This window comes from Biomphalaria glabrata, chromosome 17 (genome assembly GCF_947242115.1).
Source record: "Biomphalaria glabrata chromosome 17, xgBioGlab47.1, whole genome shotgun sequence".
NCBI lineage: Eukaryota > Metazoa > Mollusca > Gastropoda > Planorbidae > Biomphalaria > Biomphalaria glabrata.
Genome location: NC_074727.1, coordinates 7,038,186 through 7,059,535, shown reverse-complemented (window position 1 = coordinate 7,059,535; position 21,350 = coordinate 7,038,186). Strand labels below are relative to the sequence as shown.

At 36.9% G+C, this 21,350-nt stretch overlaps 1 protein-coding gene and 1 long non-coding RNA gene across 2 annotated transcripts; one reads left to right on the top strand and one right to left on the bottom strand.

Annotated features, from left to right (window-relative positions):
• The first annotated feature begins 539 nt into the window (after nt 1-539).
• On the top strand, nt 540-6,132 carry LOC129923684 (uncharacterized). Its single transcript, XR_008775687.1, has 3 exons — nt 540-635; nt 3,905-4,057; nt 5,328-6,132. It is a non-coding gene; the product is annotated as an uncharacterized LOC129923684 (long non-coding RNA).
• A 2,365-nt stretch (nt 6,133-8,497) lies between these two features.
• Nucleotides 8,498-20,778, bottom strand: LOC106055316 (uncharacterized). Its single transcript, XM_056015950.1, has 7 exons — nt 20,740-20,778; nt 19,211-19,292; nt 17,944-18,080; nt 14,081-14,264; nt 13,367-13,460; nt 10,098-10,322; nt 8,498-9,035 (listed from the first exon to the last, which is right to left on the bottom strand). The coding sequence occupies exons 2-7, from the start codon at nt 19,271-19,273 to the stop codon at nt 8,563-8,565; spliced, it is 1,176 nt and encodes a 391-aa protein (XP_055871925.1). The 5' UTR covers nt 19,274-19,292; nt 20,740-20,778; the 3' UTR covers nt 8,498-8,562.
• Between the last annotated feature and the right edge of the window lie 572 nt (nt 20,779-21,350).

The following is a 21,350-nucleotide window of genomic DNA, read 5'->3' as shown; positions in this document are numbered from 1 at the left end:
GCACAGAAACTAAATCTCTGAAGCATAGATGTAACTCTAAAAAAAAAACTCTCTTGATCTAATTCTAAGATGATAGATCTAATTTATACTTCAACACATGAGCATACAAAATATTCATTTCATATTGAAATCAAATTAACCTTCAAATTTGTATTTCTAAAGAATTTTTACTTACATTCGTTAGTCATAGCAGCAACTTAGCCCAATAGCTCTATTCTCGATATCACGCTCTACTAAATATAGATCTATACACAAGCATATGTTTTGATTAAAAAATTGGATCTATTTTTAGCTCCATTCATAATATATTTATATTCAAACATTCGCTTTACTTATAACATTATTATTTTGTTTAATTGTTTCTAATACACTATACCAGTGACTGAATCAGTAATACACAAATTAATACCCACAGGCAATGTGTACTATCCAGCTAGTATGAGATTAAAAAAAATAGTCTCTTAAATTGAGAAACAGACATTTACAGAAAACTAAAACTGATACGGTACCTTTACCTTAACATTTCTTAAAAAACAGAAGACCTTTTTTTTTTTCGAAAAAAAAAATATGTCTCAGATATATATACAAGATTCAGTTGTGTCTGAAGCAATCGTCAACATCAAGTTATCGGCAAGGTAATGTTTTGTTTGTAGTTAATAGTTTCAATGCCTGTTAATGATAGGTTTTGTGTCTGTGTGCCTTAAGGCGGTGTACACATCTTAAGCTTCTTAAATATAAACTATTTTTCTTTCTGTTACAGATTTTAACTAGCTTCTTTCTGTTGCAGATTCTAACTAATTTCTTTCTGTAACAGATTCTAACTAAATTCTTTCTGTTACAGAGTCCATCTAGTTTCTTTCTGTTACAGTCTATCTAATTTCTTTCTGTAACAGATTCTAACTAGTTTCTTTCTGTTACAGAGTCTATCTAGTTTCTTTCTGTAACAGATTCTAACTAGTTTCTTTCTGTTACAGAGTCTATCTAGTTTCTTTCTGTTACAGTCTATCTAATTTCTTTCTGTAACAGATTCTAACTAGTTTCTTTCTGTTACAGAGTCTATCTAGTTTCTTTCTGTTAGAGATCATAAACTAGTTTCTTTCTGTTACAAATTCTATTTCTGTTACATCTTCTGACTAGTTTCTTTCTGTTAATGATTGTAACTTTTATTTTCTCTTACAGATTCTAACTAGTTTATTTCTTTCACACATTTGCTTTGCTCATGAGGACCCATTTAAAACTATCTTTTACATTTGTTCTTATCTCAACACTGAGAAACTATTATGCCAAAATGCCTTCTCAAATGCTTTATAAATTTGTAAATGCTGCTAGTAAGATCATGGGCAACAAAAAAGCCGCACTTAGACAACTATTTGAGAAAAACATTGATACGAAAGCTATAAAGATTTTAAGCATAAAAAATGACCCTCTTCTTCATGATTTTAACATTTGACCATCACAAAGAAGATATAAGACTTACTTACTTAGACTTAGGTCCTCCCAGGCCGTTCGGCGCATTGGGCGGCAAGCTGTCTCCACAAAGATCTGTCACTAGCAATGTCTGAAGCCTCCTCCCATGTGGTGTTCACTGTTCTGAGTTCCTCCATGAAGGTGTGGCGCCAAGTTATACGAGGACGTCCCTGTTAGCGCTTTCCTTTTATTGGCCTCCATGTCATCGCAAATCTTGGTATGCGTAGTTCATTTTGTCGTAGAACATGACCCGTCACACCAAAAAGCTCAACTCCTTCCACCTACGCTGTCTAAGGAGTATCCATAAGGTGCGTTGGTCTTACCACATACCAGACACAGAAATCTTAAGACTGTCCAACATGACCAGTATAAATGCGACAGTAAAAAGGTCCCAACTTCGATGGGCGAGACATGTTGTCCGCATGCCAGACAAACGCCTTCCCAAACGACTTCTGTATGGGGAGCTGTGTGCTCCCAGGGATGCCAATACAAGCGCTACAAAGACATTCTCAAGAGCTCCTTCAAGGAATGCGATATCGACATTCACAGCTGGGAAGCACTAGCTCTTGATCGCTCCTCATGGCGTGAAGCTGTGAGTCTCGAAGTCTTAAGATTTGAAGCAAAAAGAGTGACCAGGGCGATAGAGGGCCGAACCAACAAAAAGCTGAGAGAAGAAAAAGGCCTATCTGCAACTGACCAAACCTACCCATGCCACGTATGCGGCCGGCTTTTTAAAGCGAGGATTAGACTTTACAGTCATCTTCGAGTCCATAGGAAATGAGAAATATCCTCATCATCGACCACTAAGGAGGAGCTATTTAGTTCAAGAATTATTAAAAATTGATTTGAAATGAGGTGCCACTTTATCTTACTGATTCTTATTTAATTTTTAAACAAATATTTGTCATCGTTGACCCTTTGAGTTTTTTAAGTTAATAGGTTGGGGTACGCATACACAATTATAAAATACATATTGTTATAAAAAGGTGTTATCTTTCTTCATTGTAGATCTATGTCAATACCACGAACTCATTCAATGACTCTGTAAATTTAGATTTAACACTGTCGCCAGAATTTTATTTTTCCGAGAAATAAGTCACCTTATCGTCTGCTACACCGGAAGACGCTTCTTGGTGTATTAAATGTGATCAGTATTGGTTCAAAAGATATGTTCTTTTTTCCTTGTTTTTTTTTTTTTTTGGGGGGGGGGGTGGTGGGGGGTGTGGGGGTATGTTTCTTTAGAGTTGTTCTTAAAATATGTGCAAAGTAATAATAATTAATATTGACATTGTGTGGATTGCTTTTATTATTATCAAGTAGATTTCAGAAGATAATTTTCGCAGAGATGCATGTGATGAAAGACCTTGACCTTTATCGATGCCCCGGCATATCTTCTTATTTGTTTTGTTTGACTTTTTTCGGATGTTCCTTCAGAATTGAAGATGTTTACTTACTAGCCCAAACTTCTCACAGGACAATATGGGTGGGCACAAGGCACATCGATACTACAGTCCAGAGAAAATACAGTACGACTAGACCAACACATGTTAGGAAGAACTTGTACTTTTAATTATTTGTTGACGATTGCGACTTCCGACTCTAGACAAGTAGTCCTAGAATTTTTCAACTTTTGACACACACACACACACGGACATTTCTCCCACAATAAATATGCAGTTGTATATGCTTCAAAACACAAGAGAGATAACTGTTGTATTCTTTTTTATTTTTTCAATGTAACTTAGCGTTCGCAGTTTGTTCCCTTGCGCAGTATGTTCAGCATTTTAAATTCGTATACAATTTTTAAAACATAAATGCGAGATCATTATAGTGATTGTATATAAATGATACTGAGATGCAGATAATAACGGCCAAATGACATCAAGGACTGAGACACACTCTAATGAATAGAAATAAAGCTTCTCAATAAGATAGCCCTAAGGCTAATGCATTCACATGCACGAACAGTGACAAATATTGCCTCCTCAAAATCAGCCCCGATTCAAAACAAGAAACGATCATCAGTAATTTATCTCTCCACATCTGGGCGCATCCATTGTCTTCCCAGACAGAAGGAGCCCTATTATGCCCAGACAGAAGACCTTATTTACTTAGACTTAGGTTATCTCGCGCCGTTCGGCTTCATAGAGCTCGGTCAAAGATTTCAAGTCTCTATGTCCCAAGTTTGCCGTGTCACTGGCGTTCGAGGTTCAACAGGCTGAGGTCGCTGGCCCGTCACCAAAAAACCTCATCCTTTCTCATTCGGGCTTATTGTATTATATTATTATTACTATTATTTTATCAATGAGTTGTTAGAAAATAAATTATATTTATAAAATAATAGCTACAATCTTAAGACCTTTTTGGCTATTTTAGCTACATAATCTCTGTTTAATACACTATTACTTTACTATTTACATTCAACTAAATTATCCAGCAAACCATATAGATGTTTCTACCTGTAAGGAGTGAACTACTTATAGTGATGGTATCAATAAATGGAGTGTTCTGGTCAGCAGATAGCACTCAATGTTCAGAGGACGAGACTTTGGAAGGAGGGCAGTGCAAACCTTGTCCAGACAATCATGATGTAAGACCAAAATCTTTCAATGGACCTCATTCACCAATCGTAAACAAACAACATTTAGCCACGTGATTCTCTATCTCTTCTATACAAATTGCGTAATCCATAAAGGCTGTCACGTGATACGTTTTTTTTCATTGTTTTATCAATATTATCACGTGGCTAAATGTTGTTTGTTTACAATTGGTGAATGGGGTCCATTCAGTTATATACTTGATGCACATTAATGGCAATGGACCGTAAGCATGGCTAAAGTTAAGTTTATATATATATATATATCCTTGTTTGAGAAAGGGCTATAACAACAAAATATGTTATGCTCCATAGTGAACCAGTGGCTTCATGACTAAGGACACATAAATGGCAAATTATTTAACAAAAATTATGTACATTTGCTTAATACTACGTGTAAGTAAGCCATAAATAAATCTGTCTACAATCTGTAGGATATCATTCACAGTGTATAGACGTCTAACTGCATTCTCACAACCAAAACGTCTACAGTTTCAACTGCTATTGGGTCTGAAATATTACTTCCCTTTGAGGGGTACTTCTCATCGAAGTGTACATTAAAGGTCGAGATTACTCTCTTTAAAGACCCTTTGACCAGCGGAAAGGTCCCCCTTACCTGCGGCCATAAATGAGAGATTGGCTCTTCAATGTCCCCTCAGACCGAAGTTTCACCATCAACTATATGATCATTTAATAACATCCTTCACGAGACACAGCTCCTTGAGCAAACATCATAAGATGCTACCCTCATGCGAAGGCTGAAAGCCAATGAGAGAGTCCTAGGGGTACTCCTGTTTTGTGTATTAATTATGATACATTGTACTGAGATACATGAAACATTATTCAGGCTAAGAAATTTTATGGGCTAATAAATACTTACAATTTTATAGATAAATCTCTAATCGTTCTTTTTTTTTTAAAGAAACGCCTGTACTTTATAAGTACCAAACTTTCTTCACTTTTTAAAAAAAGTAAAAGTAGCCTTCTAGACGGTTTACAAAAGTGCGATGTAGCCAACACAACGACATCAGCTTTGACTGATGTCAGATGTCCATTAGAGTTGGCTATACTCAATGGCGTCCTAAAAGTCTGCAATTCAAAATTCCAGTCTTCTACAAAATTTCATATCCAAAGTTGTCAGTTCTAAAGCCAGGCGTTTTATCCTCAGGCCATTCCGCCCAACATGTCACGTGATATTTAGCGTAAATCTGTGTCTTGTTTTTTTTTATACTCTCTTTGTTCATTTCTCATTTTTTCATATCAGAGGTGTCTCCCGGGAAGGGTAAAGAGCTGCAAGACGAAGGAATGGTTCACCGTAGACAAGTGCTCGCGTTGCAGGACGTGCCGCACATGCTCAGAGTGCGGGTTGGGGGTCAACCTCTACTTAGATTTCCAGGCTGCCCCATGCACTGACCACTCGGACACGGTCTGTTGTGAGGAAGAAAACATGGACAACGTAGGGGGTCAGTGTGTCCACAGAGCCAAAACAACAGCGCCCTTGGTGGCTCCGATCGAGACGTCAGACACTTCCACTGCACATTTTCAAACCGACTTTCTAGAAGGGAATGAACCCGAAACAGAATTTTCCAGAAATATTGGCGCTTTTGATTTTGCAACCCATTATCAGATGTTTTTGCTTAATATTGTATCAGCTGCAATTTTTTGTTACGGATAAATAGATTTATCTAATTTCTAAGATATTATCATTATATGTTTTTGTCTATCTGGCTCTGTATAAGCTGGTACAAATGTTATATATAATACGTTTTTTATACAAAAAATCACATTTTTGCTTTCCCTTGCTACAACTACACCGCGTTGCATGATCCTGGGATGGCAGGTGTGCTGGTCACACATTTTATCGCCCTCCCTGGCGTAGTTTTAAGAAGAAATTTTTTAATGAAGCTATCGCAGATTTGTAATCGGAGTTTTTTATTCTGTTTCAAAGTTAAATATCAATTGAAGAATGAGGCATCAAAAATGCATTTAAAGTAAGAGGACCATACCATATTTCTTATCTTATAAAATACTGACGATACTTCAAAAAGGAATAAAATTCCGTCCTACGAGTCATGCGTTTTGTCATTTAGTATTGTATGGAAGGTCAATATAAGGTAATAAAATGCAAATAAATAATACGGCTAACAGTTCCATACATAGGTCAAGTTTCTAACAGTTCCATACAAAGGTCCAGTTTCTAACAGTTCCATGCACAGGTCAAGTTTCTAACAGTTCCATGCACAGGTCAAGTTTCTAACAGTTCCATACACAGGTCCAGTTTCTAACAGTTCCATACACAGGTCAAGTTTCTAACAGTTCCATACACAGGTCAAGTTTCTAACAGTTCCATACACAGGTCCAGTTTCTAACAGTTCCATACACAGGTCAAGTTTCTAACAGTTCCATACACAGGTCAAGTTTCTAACAGTTCCATACACAGGTCAAGTTTCTAACAGTTCCATACAAAAGTCCAGTTTCTAACAGTTCCATACAAAAGTCCAGTTTCTAACAGTTCCATACATAGGTCCAGTTTAGACCTCGTTGTTTTGTACGTACTTGTCTACTTTAGTAGTAAACATGACATTTAGCATGACATTTAGCATGACATTTAGCATGACATTTAGCATGACATTTAGCCTATAATAACAGTAGTGCTTAGATAACAAAGTTAGTCAGAGCTCAAGGGGGAGACAATATGGCGAAACGTAAAAAAGCCCCAAGAAGGATTCGAACCAAGGACCTAGACCCTGCGCCATTGCCTAGCAGTTACCAGGTACCAGTGTAACATCTTTGGCAATAGATCTTTCCAGTGAGTAGTATCTCTTCCATATCACCACCCTAGATCACATGATCACGCCCCCCCCCCATTGCCCGCGTTCCCAAGTGATATAGATGTCTTGGAAACAGAATGTAAGCCATATTACTTGACTTCACGTCTCTCCCATATACAACGATCAGACTATGAGAAGAAAGTCGGCCATTAAGTTTAAACAGCGTTTTTATTTTTTGTGGGGAAAATTGGATCTCTTCTGTGGTATATGTCGATGTGATCACAGCTGAGTTCTGGCGCGTGTTCTTGTCCCTTACCCTACACAGGGCCGGCCTTAGACAATGGCAGGACCTAGGCGAAGTAACTTTGGTAGCCCCCATTTGTAATAGAGAAATAAAATATTAACAGCAAAATACTAAAATTGTGTAATTTATTTAAAATCTAGTTTACTCTAACAATAACAATGGGCACATTTTTCGCTATATCTTCTCTAAAAAAATTTTTTTGTCGAGTCCTGCACGAGGCCCCCGCCAATTGAAGGCTGCGTAGTTTTATCTATGCTAAGGCCGGCTCTGCTTTATGCGACGTTTTTCTGCAGATGTGTAGTGCTATGGTACCCGTCAAAATAGCGCCGACAAAATAGCGCCGACAAAATAGCGCGAACAAAAAGCCCTATTTTGTTCGCGCTATTTTGTCTGCGCTATTTTGTCCGCGTTATTTTGACGGGTCACCGTAGCGCTATACATGCGTTAACTCTAAGGATCTGACTCTACAGGACATTCTAGCTACAGTCAAGGAACAGCAAGAGAAGAGTTTGCTGCTCTTTAGCCAAGGATTGATGTTATTGTAACAAGTGATGGGTAAGGGGAAGTAACATGTAACAAAAAAAAAAAAAGGTTTAAGCATGGTGCAGAACCGAGTTGCGGGACTTCTAAGTCAGATTTTATCTTTACTCGGAAGTTTTTAGTTTTCTTTTGTTGACTTTTTAAATGGCATTTATGACACCTTTATGGACAGCCTCACTAATAAAGAAATTAGAAACAAAATCGCAAATTCTTATGGCCCCATACGATGACCACAATCTTACAAACCATTGTCGATAGGCGCAAACTGAAACTTATTGGCTATATGAACCATATCACAAGGTCCTCAGGGCTCGAAAAGACCTTCCTTAAGGTAACATCCATAAGAATCTGACTTAATCGGATCTGAACAGATCGGATCAAATCGTCGTTGAAAAGAAATGGCCAGAAAGGGGATTGAGCCCACGACATTCGCGTTATTGGCGCAACTCTCGCTGCTAGTTTCTGAAATTTCCAATCACCCAACCATTTCATTCTTACATTTTTCTGAACTTAAGAAGAGCGTGTAAGTCAATAGTAGAAAAACGTTACATACTTTATCGCGTTGACTATTGATCAATACAATTTAAAAAAAAATAGAATTACACTCAGATAATATTAAAATATGCTTTATTGGTCAAAATCGTAACTTAATGTTCTTTTTTAAATTGTAATTGTTCTTTAAAAAAAATTAGAATGGCTAATGTCGAGTCTATCTATCGTAGTCCAAAAAAAAAAAAAAGTAAACTAATGATTCAAATTACATAATCTTGTAACTAATTTTTTGTTTTTTAGAAAGGAGTAATTTATAACGTAACGGTATAACTTGTAAAAATGTTTATTGTTGCTTCTTAACATTCTATGACATGATCTCTGGTAAAAGATTCTTAAGGAGCGCAGTATGGCTGGAGAATAGGCGCAGGGTCGGTGGCGTTGGGTACTCGTGCGTTTATCAAGGCCTGGGCCTGGCTGCACCCGTTGGCGTCTAAGCCACAGATGTCTTTCAGGACCAACAGCAGAAAATTCACCAGCTCGTAGAGGCCTGGCACGTTGTTGCTGATGCTGTAGACAAAAGGAGGGTCGTTCAGGACGTCCTGGAAAAAGCTGATGAAGCTCTGTTTTCCCTCCGTGGAGCAGGCCTTTAGAATGCCTCTGAGGTAGGCCAGGTTGCTGGGGGTGTTACCGAACGGGGGGCTCACGTCGGAGTTAGTCAGGGCCAAGTAGATCAACGAGTCCAAGTAGTTGGAGAAGCCGGTGATATTGGAGACATTCGTCTGATGGCCGTACAAGCAAAGAGGGGGTGCCACTGGGTATTCAGGGAACACTGGATTGTAGCTGCTGTTAATGTTGATAAAAAATCCTAAAAAAAAAAAAAAGTACATAACAAACAATAGAAAAAAAGATTACTTTTTAAGATCAAGGCTAATCTAAGGTGAAATAACCGCTAATTACTGCCATTTATCTGAAAATTACAGGGTTTAGCTCCCTTTCTGTTATCTAAAACAAAATTAAATAATTAGTACTAAATGATTGACTAACTGGTTAATTTTTATATTGATCCGTGTATTGCTATCGACTTTTAATAATTATGCAAAACATCAACTAAATCCGAGAATGGGAAGTGGGAGAAGAATGTGCCAAAATGTAATAAGAGGACTAAATTCATATATATCAAGTACGATTTCTTTCATATCAAGTACGACTTTTTCCCTTGTTCAAGATACCAAAACAAAACAAAAATAATCCCCAACAATTAACTAATTATTGTTTAATTTTATATAATGGATTCATGTCTTGTCAGGTTCAATGAATAATTATGCAAAGTTGTAACTTTATCCGAGAATGGGAATTCTTATCTTATCTTATATAATACAGACGTTACTTCAAAAAAGAAGATGATTACGTCCTACGCGTCATGCATTTAGTCATGCATATTTACCAATGACTTAAATTCTGCCAAGTCACTGGTTTTCCTGGCTAGTTCAGGCAACCCATTCCATGCTCTAATAGCACTAGGGAAGAAGGAGTATTTGTACAAATTTGTCCTAGCATATGGGACAGGAATGTGCCTTTAAATTGGAGAAAACCGTGTTCAACCTTTCTACCATGAAGACAGACATACGGAGTGAGTTGATATAAGCTTTGTGCAATTCACAAGAGTGCTTATGCATTTGTGACAAATAATTGTGGAATTAATTTTTTATATATCAAACCAATACTCTTCAACGTTGAAGTTCAGAGCTTGTTATTCAATGGGCAGAACGTATAAAGGTCATCTTTTTGTATGGCTGAAGTTTGTAATACAAATACTTACTGCCTCTCAGTTATGTTTGGACCCTAAATACACCGTGAACGTCTGGATACTGTTAAGAGACTCATCGATACATCTAAACAGTAACACCTTGAAAATGTTTCAGCTTACCTGGAGTCGCTTGTGGTGGCTTGGGGTTGTAAGGCCTGATGCCGATAACAACGCCGCAACAATAAGCTTCGACCTTGAAGATATTCGGGCGGATCCTAATGAAGTCCAGCTCACAGAAGGCTGTCCTAATGTTTCGTGACATAATGAATGGAGTGTCAGATCTGGATTGGAACCAGTACACAAACGCTCCCTCGAACAAGTAGTAGGCGTCAAATACATACACATCTGAAATAGAAACATATTCAGACCTGTAAGAGTTAATGCACTTTTAACAGGCTGCTATCTCAACTGCTGAAATAGAAACATATTCAGACGTGTGAGAGTTAATGCACTTTTAACAGGCTGCTATCTCAACTGCTGAAATAGAAACATATTCAGTCATGTGAGAGTTAATGCACTTTCATCAGGCTGTTTTCTCAACTGCTGAAATAGAAACATATTCAGTCATGTGAGAGTTAATGCACTTTTAACAGGCTGCTATCTCAACTGCTGAAATAGAAACATATTCAGACGTGTGAGAGTTAATGCACTTTTAACAGGCTGCTATCTCAACTGCTGAAATAGAAACATATTCAGTCATGTGAGAGTTAATGCACTTTCATCAGGCTGTTTTCTCAACTGCTGAAATAGAAACATATTCAGTCATGTGAGAGTTAATGCACTTTTAACAGGCTGCTATCTCAACTGCTGAAATAGAAACATATTCAGACGTGTGAGAGTTAATGCACTTTCAACAGGCTGTTATCTGAACTGCTGAAATAGAAACATATTCAGACGTGTGAGAGTTAATGCACTTTCAACAGGCTGTTATCGGAACTGCTGAAATAGAAACATATTCAGTCATGTGAGAGTTAATGCACTTTCATCAGGCTGTTATCTCAACTGCTGAAATAGAAACATATTCAGACGTGTGAGAGTTAATGCACTTTCAACAGGCTGTTATCTGAACTGCTGAAATAGAAACATATTCAGACGTGTGAGAGTTAATGCACTTTTAACAGGCTGCTATCTCAACTGCTGAAATAGAAACATATCCAGTCATGTGAGAGTTAATGCACTTTCAACAGGCTGTTATCTGAACTGCTGAAATAATAACATACTCAGTCATGTAAAGAGTTAATGCACTTTCAAGAGGCTGTTATCTCAACTGCTGAAATATTTGTAGCATAGGACTCAAAACATCTTTAAATTCACTTCATAGCTTCAGAGCACACGTACAGTAGGAATGGGGGTTGCTAGGTTGTTATGAAGTGTGCGCGTGTGTGTTTCTATGGTGACGGCGGGACGAGGTTAGCGATTGGTTGTGAATGATGCAAGATAAGTGTGATTGTCCTCAGCTGTATCGGTCGGACAGACGACACCAGAAGGCCGGACTATTGCTATGAGCTAGATTTTGTTCAAAATACCAAGTTGTGTTATGACTTTCATATCAAGCTGATTTGTTGTCTATATTGTAATAATCTTGTAATATTGTAATAATATAATATTAATAATTTAATAATAATAATATAATATAATATAATATTGTAATCTCCGAAATAGGGCTCCACAGCCACATGAGGAAGTGTGCTCTGAGATGAACCATAGTTGTTCTACAACTGAAGGAGGCCAATGAATAAAAGTTTTTTTGTTGTTTTTTTTTGCATTGTTCATAAAGAAGTTATTCAAGTTATTTCAAGTTTTATAAGTTAAGATATTATACGCCTACAGCGGTTTACTTGTCTATTGGCAATACAAGTCGACGACTGTCAAGAACACATGTAAAAGTTGATGGACTTTCAATAAGTTTTGTTCCCTGCTATGATGTCAACTGCTGAAATAAATGCAGCATAGCACTCGAAACATCTGTATATTTACTTCATGGTTATGATCACACATACAGCAGAGAACAGAGCAGCTGTGTGGTCGTGTGGTAAGCAATTTGGGCTGTCATCACGATTATTCTGAGTGCCACACTAGGATGAGGTCCTGCAGGAGGTTTAGGCTCGAACGCAATCATCTTCATTTCTGGGGTATTCTTAAGCATAGGATAGCTTTGCATCATCGACTACATCAACCATTTGCATAAAACAGCAACACCTCTTTGGGCTGCCATAAATATTTTCTTGAGTTCGTTCACTAAGTCTACTTATTTGTTTGCTTATATTTCCATTGATCGCTTACTTTGATTACTAGTAAAAAGTCTCCTTTCAGACCTTGTTATTTATAAGGCAGATGATGTAAAGATTATCTGTTTCTGTGGCCCACGGTTAAATTGGGTGTCATGTGACCAGCACAACGACCAACCACCTTTACTTTTTTCCCAACTAATGTCAGGTGCCATTTAGAGATGGGTGGACTCAGAGGCGACCAAAGATCCCGTAATTAAAAATTTCAGTCTTCACCAGGATTTAAACACGGCACACCCGGTTCGAAAGCCAAGTGCTCTACCACTCAGCCCCCGCGCCTCCCTACTTTAACACCTATAGATCTCTCACTGTAATGGTAGACTAGATCATTACACAACTTTATATAGCTTACTTATATTGCTCTAGATCTCTTACTTGAATGGTAGAATAGATCATTACACAACTTTATATAGCTTACTTATATTGCTTTAGATCTCTCACTGTATTGGTAGAATAGATCATTACACAACTTTATATAGCTTACTTGTATTGCTTTAGATCTCTCACTGTAATGGTAGAATAGATCATTACACAACTTTATATAGCTTACTTATATTGCTTTAGATCTCTCACTGTAATGGTAGAATAGATCATTACACAACTTTATATAGCTTACTTATATTGCTCTAGATCTCTCACTGTATTGGTAGAATAGATCATTACACAACTTTATATAGCTTACTTGTATTGCTTTAGATCTCTCACTGTATTGGTAGACTAGATCATTACACAACTTTATATAGCTTACTTATATTGCTTTAGATCTCTCACTGTAATGGTAGAATAGATCATTACACAACTTTATATAGCTTACTTATATTGCTCTAGATCTCTCACTGTATTGGTAGAATAGATCATTACACAACTTTATATAGCTTACTTATATTGCTTTAGATCTCTCACTGTATTGGTAGAATAGATCGTTACACAACTTTATATAGCTTACTTATATTGCTCTAGATCTCTTACTTGAATGGTAGACTAGATCATTACACAACTTTATATAGCTTACTTATATTGCTCTAGATCTCTTACTTGAATGGTAGACTAGATCATTACACAACTTTATATAGCTTACTTATATTGCTCTAGATCACTTACTTGGACTACTATAGTTGGCAGTTTCAATGATGGAAGCCACGATTTTCATGACTAGTGTGGATCTTTTATCTCCTGAGACTTGAGTTAAATTTATCTGCAAAAGAAACAACAAAGACTATTACATTCGTTATGAATGTATCAAGACCTTTAAATTCTATATGAAATGTGTTTTTAGGCAGCGGCCGAAAGGGAAAAACCACTATCAGATATTGGTAGTCTGTCTGTCCGTCTGACTGTCTGTGTCATTAGGATATCAAAAAACTATAACTGAGAAAAAGACCCGATCTCACAATATATTGTTAAGTGCGAAAATTTTTTTGAAAAGCGAACGTTTTTGTTTTTTATTATTAAATATGCAAACAAAAACAAAAACAAAAAAAAAACGTTTTTTCCCTAATAGGCCTATATGTTATTTCGTTTAGAAAAGGAAACATATCGAAGTGATAATGTAAACAAAATAAAACATGGTGGAAATTTGGTAATGACTTAATGTTTATTTCATCGTTTTTTGTTTTTTCTTATAACAATTTTCGCTTGTATATTAATAAGTTATCAAAATACTACGATTAATTAAAAGATATGGGTGATGAAGCACTATGTTGTATATAGGGCGATGTGTCTATATATAGGCTGGTCTAAGTACTTAAATGAATTCTCCATAAAGAACATTGCAACGAAATGATCAAGGTGTATATCGGAGAAGTAGATGCGTACCTGGACTTCCGTGACGTACATCTTGCCCTTGATTCTGTTCAGGTAGGTCCATACTTTGACATAGCATTGGCCGTCCCCTTCCGCTTTGCGGTCCGTTATAAAGTCAGCAGCTAAGACATCGCCAATGAGTTTTTCCGAGTAATGTCTGTTGTAAAAAACATCCACTCGAGGGTCATTCCGTATCCTAAAAACAAATGGACATTTTGTTACAGGCTGTCTGGTCGTGCGGTTTGCGCGCTGCACTGTCTTTTGGATTTATCGATGGTCCCGGGTTCAAACCCTGCCCGCTCCCATCCCCCGTCGTCCTGCGGGAGGTTTGGACTCGGAAGTAAACTATCTTCAACTCTGAAGGAACATCCGAAACATGTAAAATATTTTTTAAAAAAAAATTACAATGTGTGGAAAAAATTCGAAATTGCCCTATCTTCATTCCCCCAGCCCTACGGTCAAAGGTCATGCGCAAACTACTCTTATTGCTTATGCACAGTTTACAAGACCGTGTGCAGTCTTTTATTATTTACTTAATTATTTATAACTACTTCAAAGATTAAGACTAAGTCGGGGATATTGGACACAACAAAATGAAAGTAACTTGTGATAAAAGATCAGATGTTAACCTTCGCAACAGTTAATCTCCATCACCATAATCAGAATCCAATTTCATTTCAGCATTAGCTCTGTGGTAATGAGGAGCTTGTGTATGTGTGCTTTTAAAACCAGCGATATAGCGCAATAGTTCTAGTCAAGTCGTTAGTGCAAGTTGAACTCACTGGCGGATCCAGAACTTTGGAGTGGGGGGGGGGGGGGGCGATTTTTTTCCAAACCCTAACCCTAACGTCCAGTAAATCCTAACCCTATGCATAAACGTGCGTACAGCATATATATATATATATATATATATATATATATATATATATATATATATATATATATATATATTCGATATATGAGAATAAAATAAGACTGTTTCTCAATTTTCGGCAAAAAAAAACAGGAAAAAAAAGTCTTTCTCTTGCAAGCTTGGGAGTCTGGGAGCGCGCTGTAAGCTTCTTCAGTGGGGTTCGGGGCGAAGCCCCGACGACAAAAGCGTTTTCTTGCATTTTTCACTGCAGAAACGCATTCTTCTGACATCTACAGGTTATTACATATCAGTGGGGTTCGGGGCGAAGCCCCGACGCCAAAAGCGTTTTCTTGCATTTTTCACGGCTGAAACGCATTCTCCTGACATCTACAGCTCATTATTTATCAGTGGGGTTCGGGGCGAAGCCCCGACGCCAAAAGCGTTTTCTTGCATTTTTCACGGCTGAAACGCCTTCTCCTCACATCTACAGCTCATTACTTATTAGTGGTGTTCGGGGCGAAGCACCGACGCTAAAAGCGTTTTCTTGCATTTCTCACTGCAGAAACGCATTCTCCTGACATCTACAGCTTATTATTCATCAGTGAGGTTCGGGGCGAAGCCTCGACGCTAAAAGCGTTTTCTGGCATTCTTCACTGCAATAACGCATTATCGTGCCCTACAGCTCATTATTCATTCTATTATAAAGTGCCTTTTGAATAATGAGAAAAATATTCTAATATGAATTTATAGTCCCTTAATACATTCTGCAAATAAAACCGATTTGTTCTTTGAAAAGATTAGATACCCCACATATTTAGATTAATGTTTTCAGGATCGCCGACGAAAAAAAAAAAATTCGATTAATAATATTCAATAACATTCTAGAATACATTGTGAGTTATAGTCCTAAATTTATTTAACTAGAAAAATATGAGATAGAGTAAAGGTTCGAAAAAGTCGACTAGGAAAAGATTATCTGGCTTTTGAACTCATCTCAACCGTGACTGTTATATTGAAAAAATTCGTTTGAATTATAACTTTTCCAAAGCAAAGTCTTTCTTAAAATAGTTATGATAAATTCATGTGAAATTACACAAACTCTGTCTGGAAAGGGCAAGGGCGGTAAAATGAAAACTATTAATTCTCGCTCCTTTTTATAATTTCTGCTATTGATTGCATTTTGCATTAAAGAATAGGGGTTGGGCGACTCGATATAAGAATTTACTTTATAGCATATATAAATTATATTAGTGACAGATTTTTTTTAATTTTGTAATTTCTTACTATAATACAAAAAGAAAAAGTATTGATTTGTCCGATGGGGGGAAGGGGATTGCATGTATCGCACTTCCACCTGTTTATATTATATAGATATTCGACTAATTTTGTTCACATACTATGATTTCTCCATAAGAGTAGGACCGCCCCCCCCCCACTCAAAGGGTTTAGATGGGAAGGGCGGTGGAGGTATTTTCTCTTCCCCTTCCAATCGGCCAACAGGTGAACGAAATTATATAAAGACCGGTTAAAATACCAATAACAAGTTTTAATCATATAGATATTTAATTGATTCTGTTACCAAGCTGTGATTTCTACAAATAAATAGGACCGCCCACCCCCACTCGAAAGTTTATGGTGGGGGGGGGGGGCGGATTGATGCCATCGCCCCCTCCCGCCCTACCAAATCGGCCAAAATACTAGAAGGGGGGGGCGAAATAATCTAAAAATAGGTTGAAATATAAATAATTAGTATATATTATTAAGATAAGTAATAAATTCGCATACAAATTGTGTGAATTCTATACTATAATTCGTCCGCCCCCCCCCCGGGGGGGTCGGCCGAGTGGGGGGGCGATCGCCCCTACCGCCCCCCCCCCCCTGGATCCGCCAGTGAGTGCAACACAAGTTATTTGAAACAAGCGATATAGCGCAATAGTTCTAGTCAAGTCGTTAGTGCAACAAAAGTGATTTGATAAGTAAGGAAGGATTAGAAAGCGATTCAAGTGGTCGAAACTTATTTCTGTTGTATTTTTCTATTTGTGCCATAAAATACCTTGTTATAATATCAACTCCCCCTGTCTGTCTGTCTGTCTTTCAAAAAGTTTTTACACGTTATTTGTTCTACACAAATTCTCGGATCAAATTGAAACTTTGCACAATTATTCATTGGCGTAGACAATACATGGATCAATAAGAAAAAAAAACAATTATTCAATTAATTGCTCATATTAATCATTTGTTTTGATATCAACAAGGGTTATAGATCCTTCAGTTTTCAGAGATATGGCTAAATATGTCGGGTTCGTTTTTATTTTAATTAATCGTACACGTTATTTCTCGGATCAAGTTAAAACTTTAATCAATTATTTATTGTACCTAACAAAACATGAATCCATTTTAAAAAAATAACCAAGTAGTCAATTAGTTCAGATCGGGTCTCTTATGCCAAACTGGGAGTCGAACACTTAGTGAGGTTGTGACAGAGCGTCGCATGAGGTTTACGGGACATGTTCTACGACAAAATGAACTACGCATACCAAGAGTTGCGATGACATGGAGGCCAATGCGAGGAAAGCGCAAACAGGGACGTTCTCGTATAACTTGGCGCCACACCTTCATGGAGGACCTCAGAACAGTGGACACCAAGTGGGAGGAGGCTTCAGACATTGCCAGTGACAGATCTTTGTAAAGACAGCTTGAGGCCCAATGCGCCGAACGGCGCGGGAAGACCTAAGCCTAAGTAAGTAAGTCAATTAGTTATTGGTAGTTAATTATTTTGTTTGATATCCAAAAATGTAAATAACTTCTACATTCTTGAGAAATATAGTTCTAAGTAAAGAGTTATTACCCTTCAATAAGTTTTGTTTTTTAAAAAGGATTTTCTTGATATCTTGCTTGTTTTCTACATAGACGTAGTCCTGAATCAAGGATTCGTCTGATTCAGACCAAAGCAATGAATACATTTACCTGCCAGGTAAGGAAAAAAAAAAAGAAAACGAAACTCAAACGAAACAAAACTTACGAGCATTCAGTTGCATTCTTTTCAAAGCACATAAAGATCGGATCTCCCTCATGGCCTTCCTTGCACTGGCAGACGTTGTCCACACAGTTTGTGTTGCAGCCACATATCTGACACTCTTGGCTCTCCGTATTGTTTCTCTGCAGAGCAGACGATAATTATGTATTTATCGTGTTTATAATATTCATGGTATTTATGTTTTTAAAATAGTATTTATAGAATTTAATGACATGACAGAGCATCTTGGCGACGCGCTGTGAAAACTGGCGCACAGGTTGCTGAGAAAAAGAGAACTGCGCTGGCAGAAGAAAAACGCCAGAGAAGAAAAGCAAGGTCAATGACACTAGCTCCAGCTGGAATAACCTGCCCAGTATGCAGCCGAACATTCCGGGGTTCACATAGATCTCACCAGTCACATGAGGAGGCATAAAACCCCAGTGCAAAGCCCTCAGCCCCCTGGATGATAAAAGTGATCATCATCGAACCACTATGGACGAACTATATATATAGTATTTAATGTATTTGTTTATAGTATTTATAGTATTTCATGTATGTATTTATAGTATTCAATGTATTTATTTATAGTATTTATTTATAGTATTTATTTATAGTATTTATTTATAGTATTTATTTATAGTATTTATAGTATTCCATGTTATCTTGTATTATATCTATTCATTCTATCAGGGATCATAATAATAATGCTAATCGCTGTTTTGAGAAAGCGATGTTGACAAGCTGTGAGTGTGATGTGTGCATGTGTTTCTATGGTAACGGTGGGAAGAGATTAGCGATCGATTGTGAATCATGCAAGATAAGCGGCATTGTCGTCAGCGGTCTTAGGTAGAACAGTCGACTCCAGATTGCCAGAGTGAAAAGACGTGTTTTTGTAGTGAGTTAGATTTTGTTCAAAATACTTATTTTATATTTTTACTAAAGTCTACTATATTTATTTCATTTCATTTCATCTAGTTGATTTTGTCTAAATTGTTTTAAAAGTTATATATATATAGTATTGTTCACACAGAATTTAATTAAGTTTTTCAAGTTTTATAAGTTATTATGTAAACACCCCAACAGCGGCATAATTGTCTACCAGCCACCAGCAGTTTGGTGCTTCAAGCCAAGGACCGTCCACAACCAAAAGGTCGCTAGGTCTTGTTTTTTTGTTGTTTTTTTTGTCTTGTATTGTTTGACTTGATTTCTACAAATTGGGCGGTACATTATTATTATGTTTCTACTTTTAATGGTTGAATTAAAATGTACGTACGTCGAAGGCAATAGTCACAAAGATCAACGATGCAAGATAGACTAGTAACGATGTGACCTTCATGGTGACTGCTTCACACCTGCTGAACAGAACAATCAGAAAGCATCATTAAAACGTAATCAAACGACCTCAAAAGCAAAACTATTTAATGAACTTTAATGTTAACTAGTTCAAAGACAGCCGAAGGTCAAAGGGAGGAAAGTGAAATCAATAACATATTATTTCGTTTGACTTTCTTGGAGGATTTAAAAAAACAGTAACCACCAGATTGGTGGAGGCAGGTAGCTGAGCTCTAAAGCGCTTTTCCGAACCTTGGGTCCTGGGTTCGAATCCTGGTGAATACTTGAATTTTTTTATTCGGTATCTTTGGGGCGCCTCTGAGTACAGCGAGAGCTAGTGGGTACCTGACTAGTTGTGGAAAAGTAGTCGTTGTGCTGGCCAGATGACCCCCTCGTAATCGTCGGTCATAAAAAGCGGACGAACTATACATCATCTGCAACATAGCAAGGAACTTTACATACACTAGATTGGAAAAGGCAGTAGACCACGCTGTTTACCCGATATTGGTGAAGACAGATTACCGCCCTTTGAGCAGAAAGACTTGGGGGGGGGGGGGATCCAAGTAACTCTAAGTAACTAATTAGCTTTTAAAATTAACTTTTTTTTAAAGCGTCTATAATTCACGGGTTATAAGTTTGATAGGGGAGCGTTAAAATGAGGGCCGTTTTAATTAACATGTTAAGAAAAAAGAAGGAGAGTCTCAGACCAAATAAACAATATAAACAATATTATAAATATATTATAAATAAACAATAATAGCCTAGGAGCAAGTAAGATAGACATACATTTGCGAAAATTCGGCAAACTTATATTAAAACTAGCTGATTCCCGTTCTTCACTGCGGTTGAATTAGTTGTAGCCTATGTTTATTTTTCCAGGAACACGTTTTCAGCCTTCAATAACACGACCTAAATTACAACGCTCTACCATCACAAACACAATTTTCTGGCCCTTAATATTCTACAAGTCCCTTTTTTGTATCTGTTATCCTTCAATCGTAGGCCTGCAATCCCTTATATTTATGCACAAATACTTCTTGTGCCGGATTATAAAAGATGTAAAACTAAAAAACATTTTTTTTAAAGACAAAGCTTATCTAAGTGGAAGAACTTTAACCTTAAAACAACACCACTCAATAATTTAGAAGCTATTTCCCTTATACGATATAAAAACATTAACAATAATTAATTTGACTAATTGATTCATTTGTAAATTGATCCATGTTTTGTTAGGTGCAACAAAAATTGTTGAAAGTATCCACTTGATCTGAGAATGAGTGTGGGAAAAATAACGATGACCATTATCTAACAACAAATATAGCTATATCTGTGAATACTGAAGGATTAATTTCCCTCATTGATATCAAACAAAATAATTAATAATCAGTTATCCATTCACTAATTAGTTTTTTTTTTCTAAATTGATTCATGTCTTGTCTATGCCGATCAATAATTGTGCAAAGTTTCAACCTGATCCGAGTTTGGGTATGGGAGAAATAACGTGTAAAATCTTTTTACCAGACAGACAGGGTGAGTTGATATAAGATTTTTAATAAAGGAGGAGTGGTTAATAAAACTATTTGATACATTATAGAAAACTTACCTTAGCTTATATCCAGGAGTACTCTCAGTCTAATGTTTCTTTTTTACTTTATATAGACAGGTGCCCCCTAGGTTAGGGAGGTACCCAACAAATGATAAATAAAAATGAAGGACCAAAGGGTGAGTGACATGACTTACCAATAACGTGATCTAGATAGAGGCGGTTTTTTTTTTAAGTTGAAAATTTCAACTTTCGATTTTAATAGTTCAAAGATTTGATACATCAAAGGATAGTGGTATGAGGTTAGCATATACACGATAAAACATGTTGCAATTATGTATGAAGTTTGTTCAATATGCTAATCATCATTCATTGCTTGTTTCTTTGTTGCGATCCTCAGCAAGTGGGTTGATTCAAAAAGCTATCAGTAATCAATCTCTATATATGTTACTGTAGTCCAAGAACTAGAAGAACACAAAATTCGTTTTAAGTCAAAAGCATTTCTCAACTTTTTTCCAGTGCAGCATGGAGGTGGGAG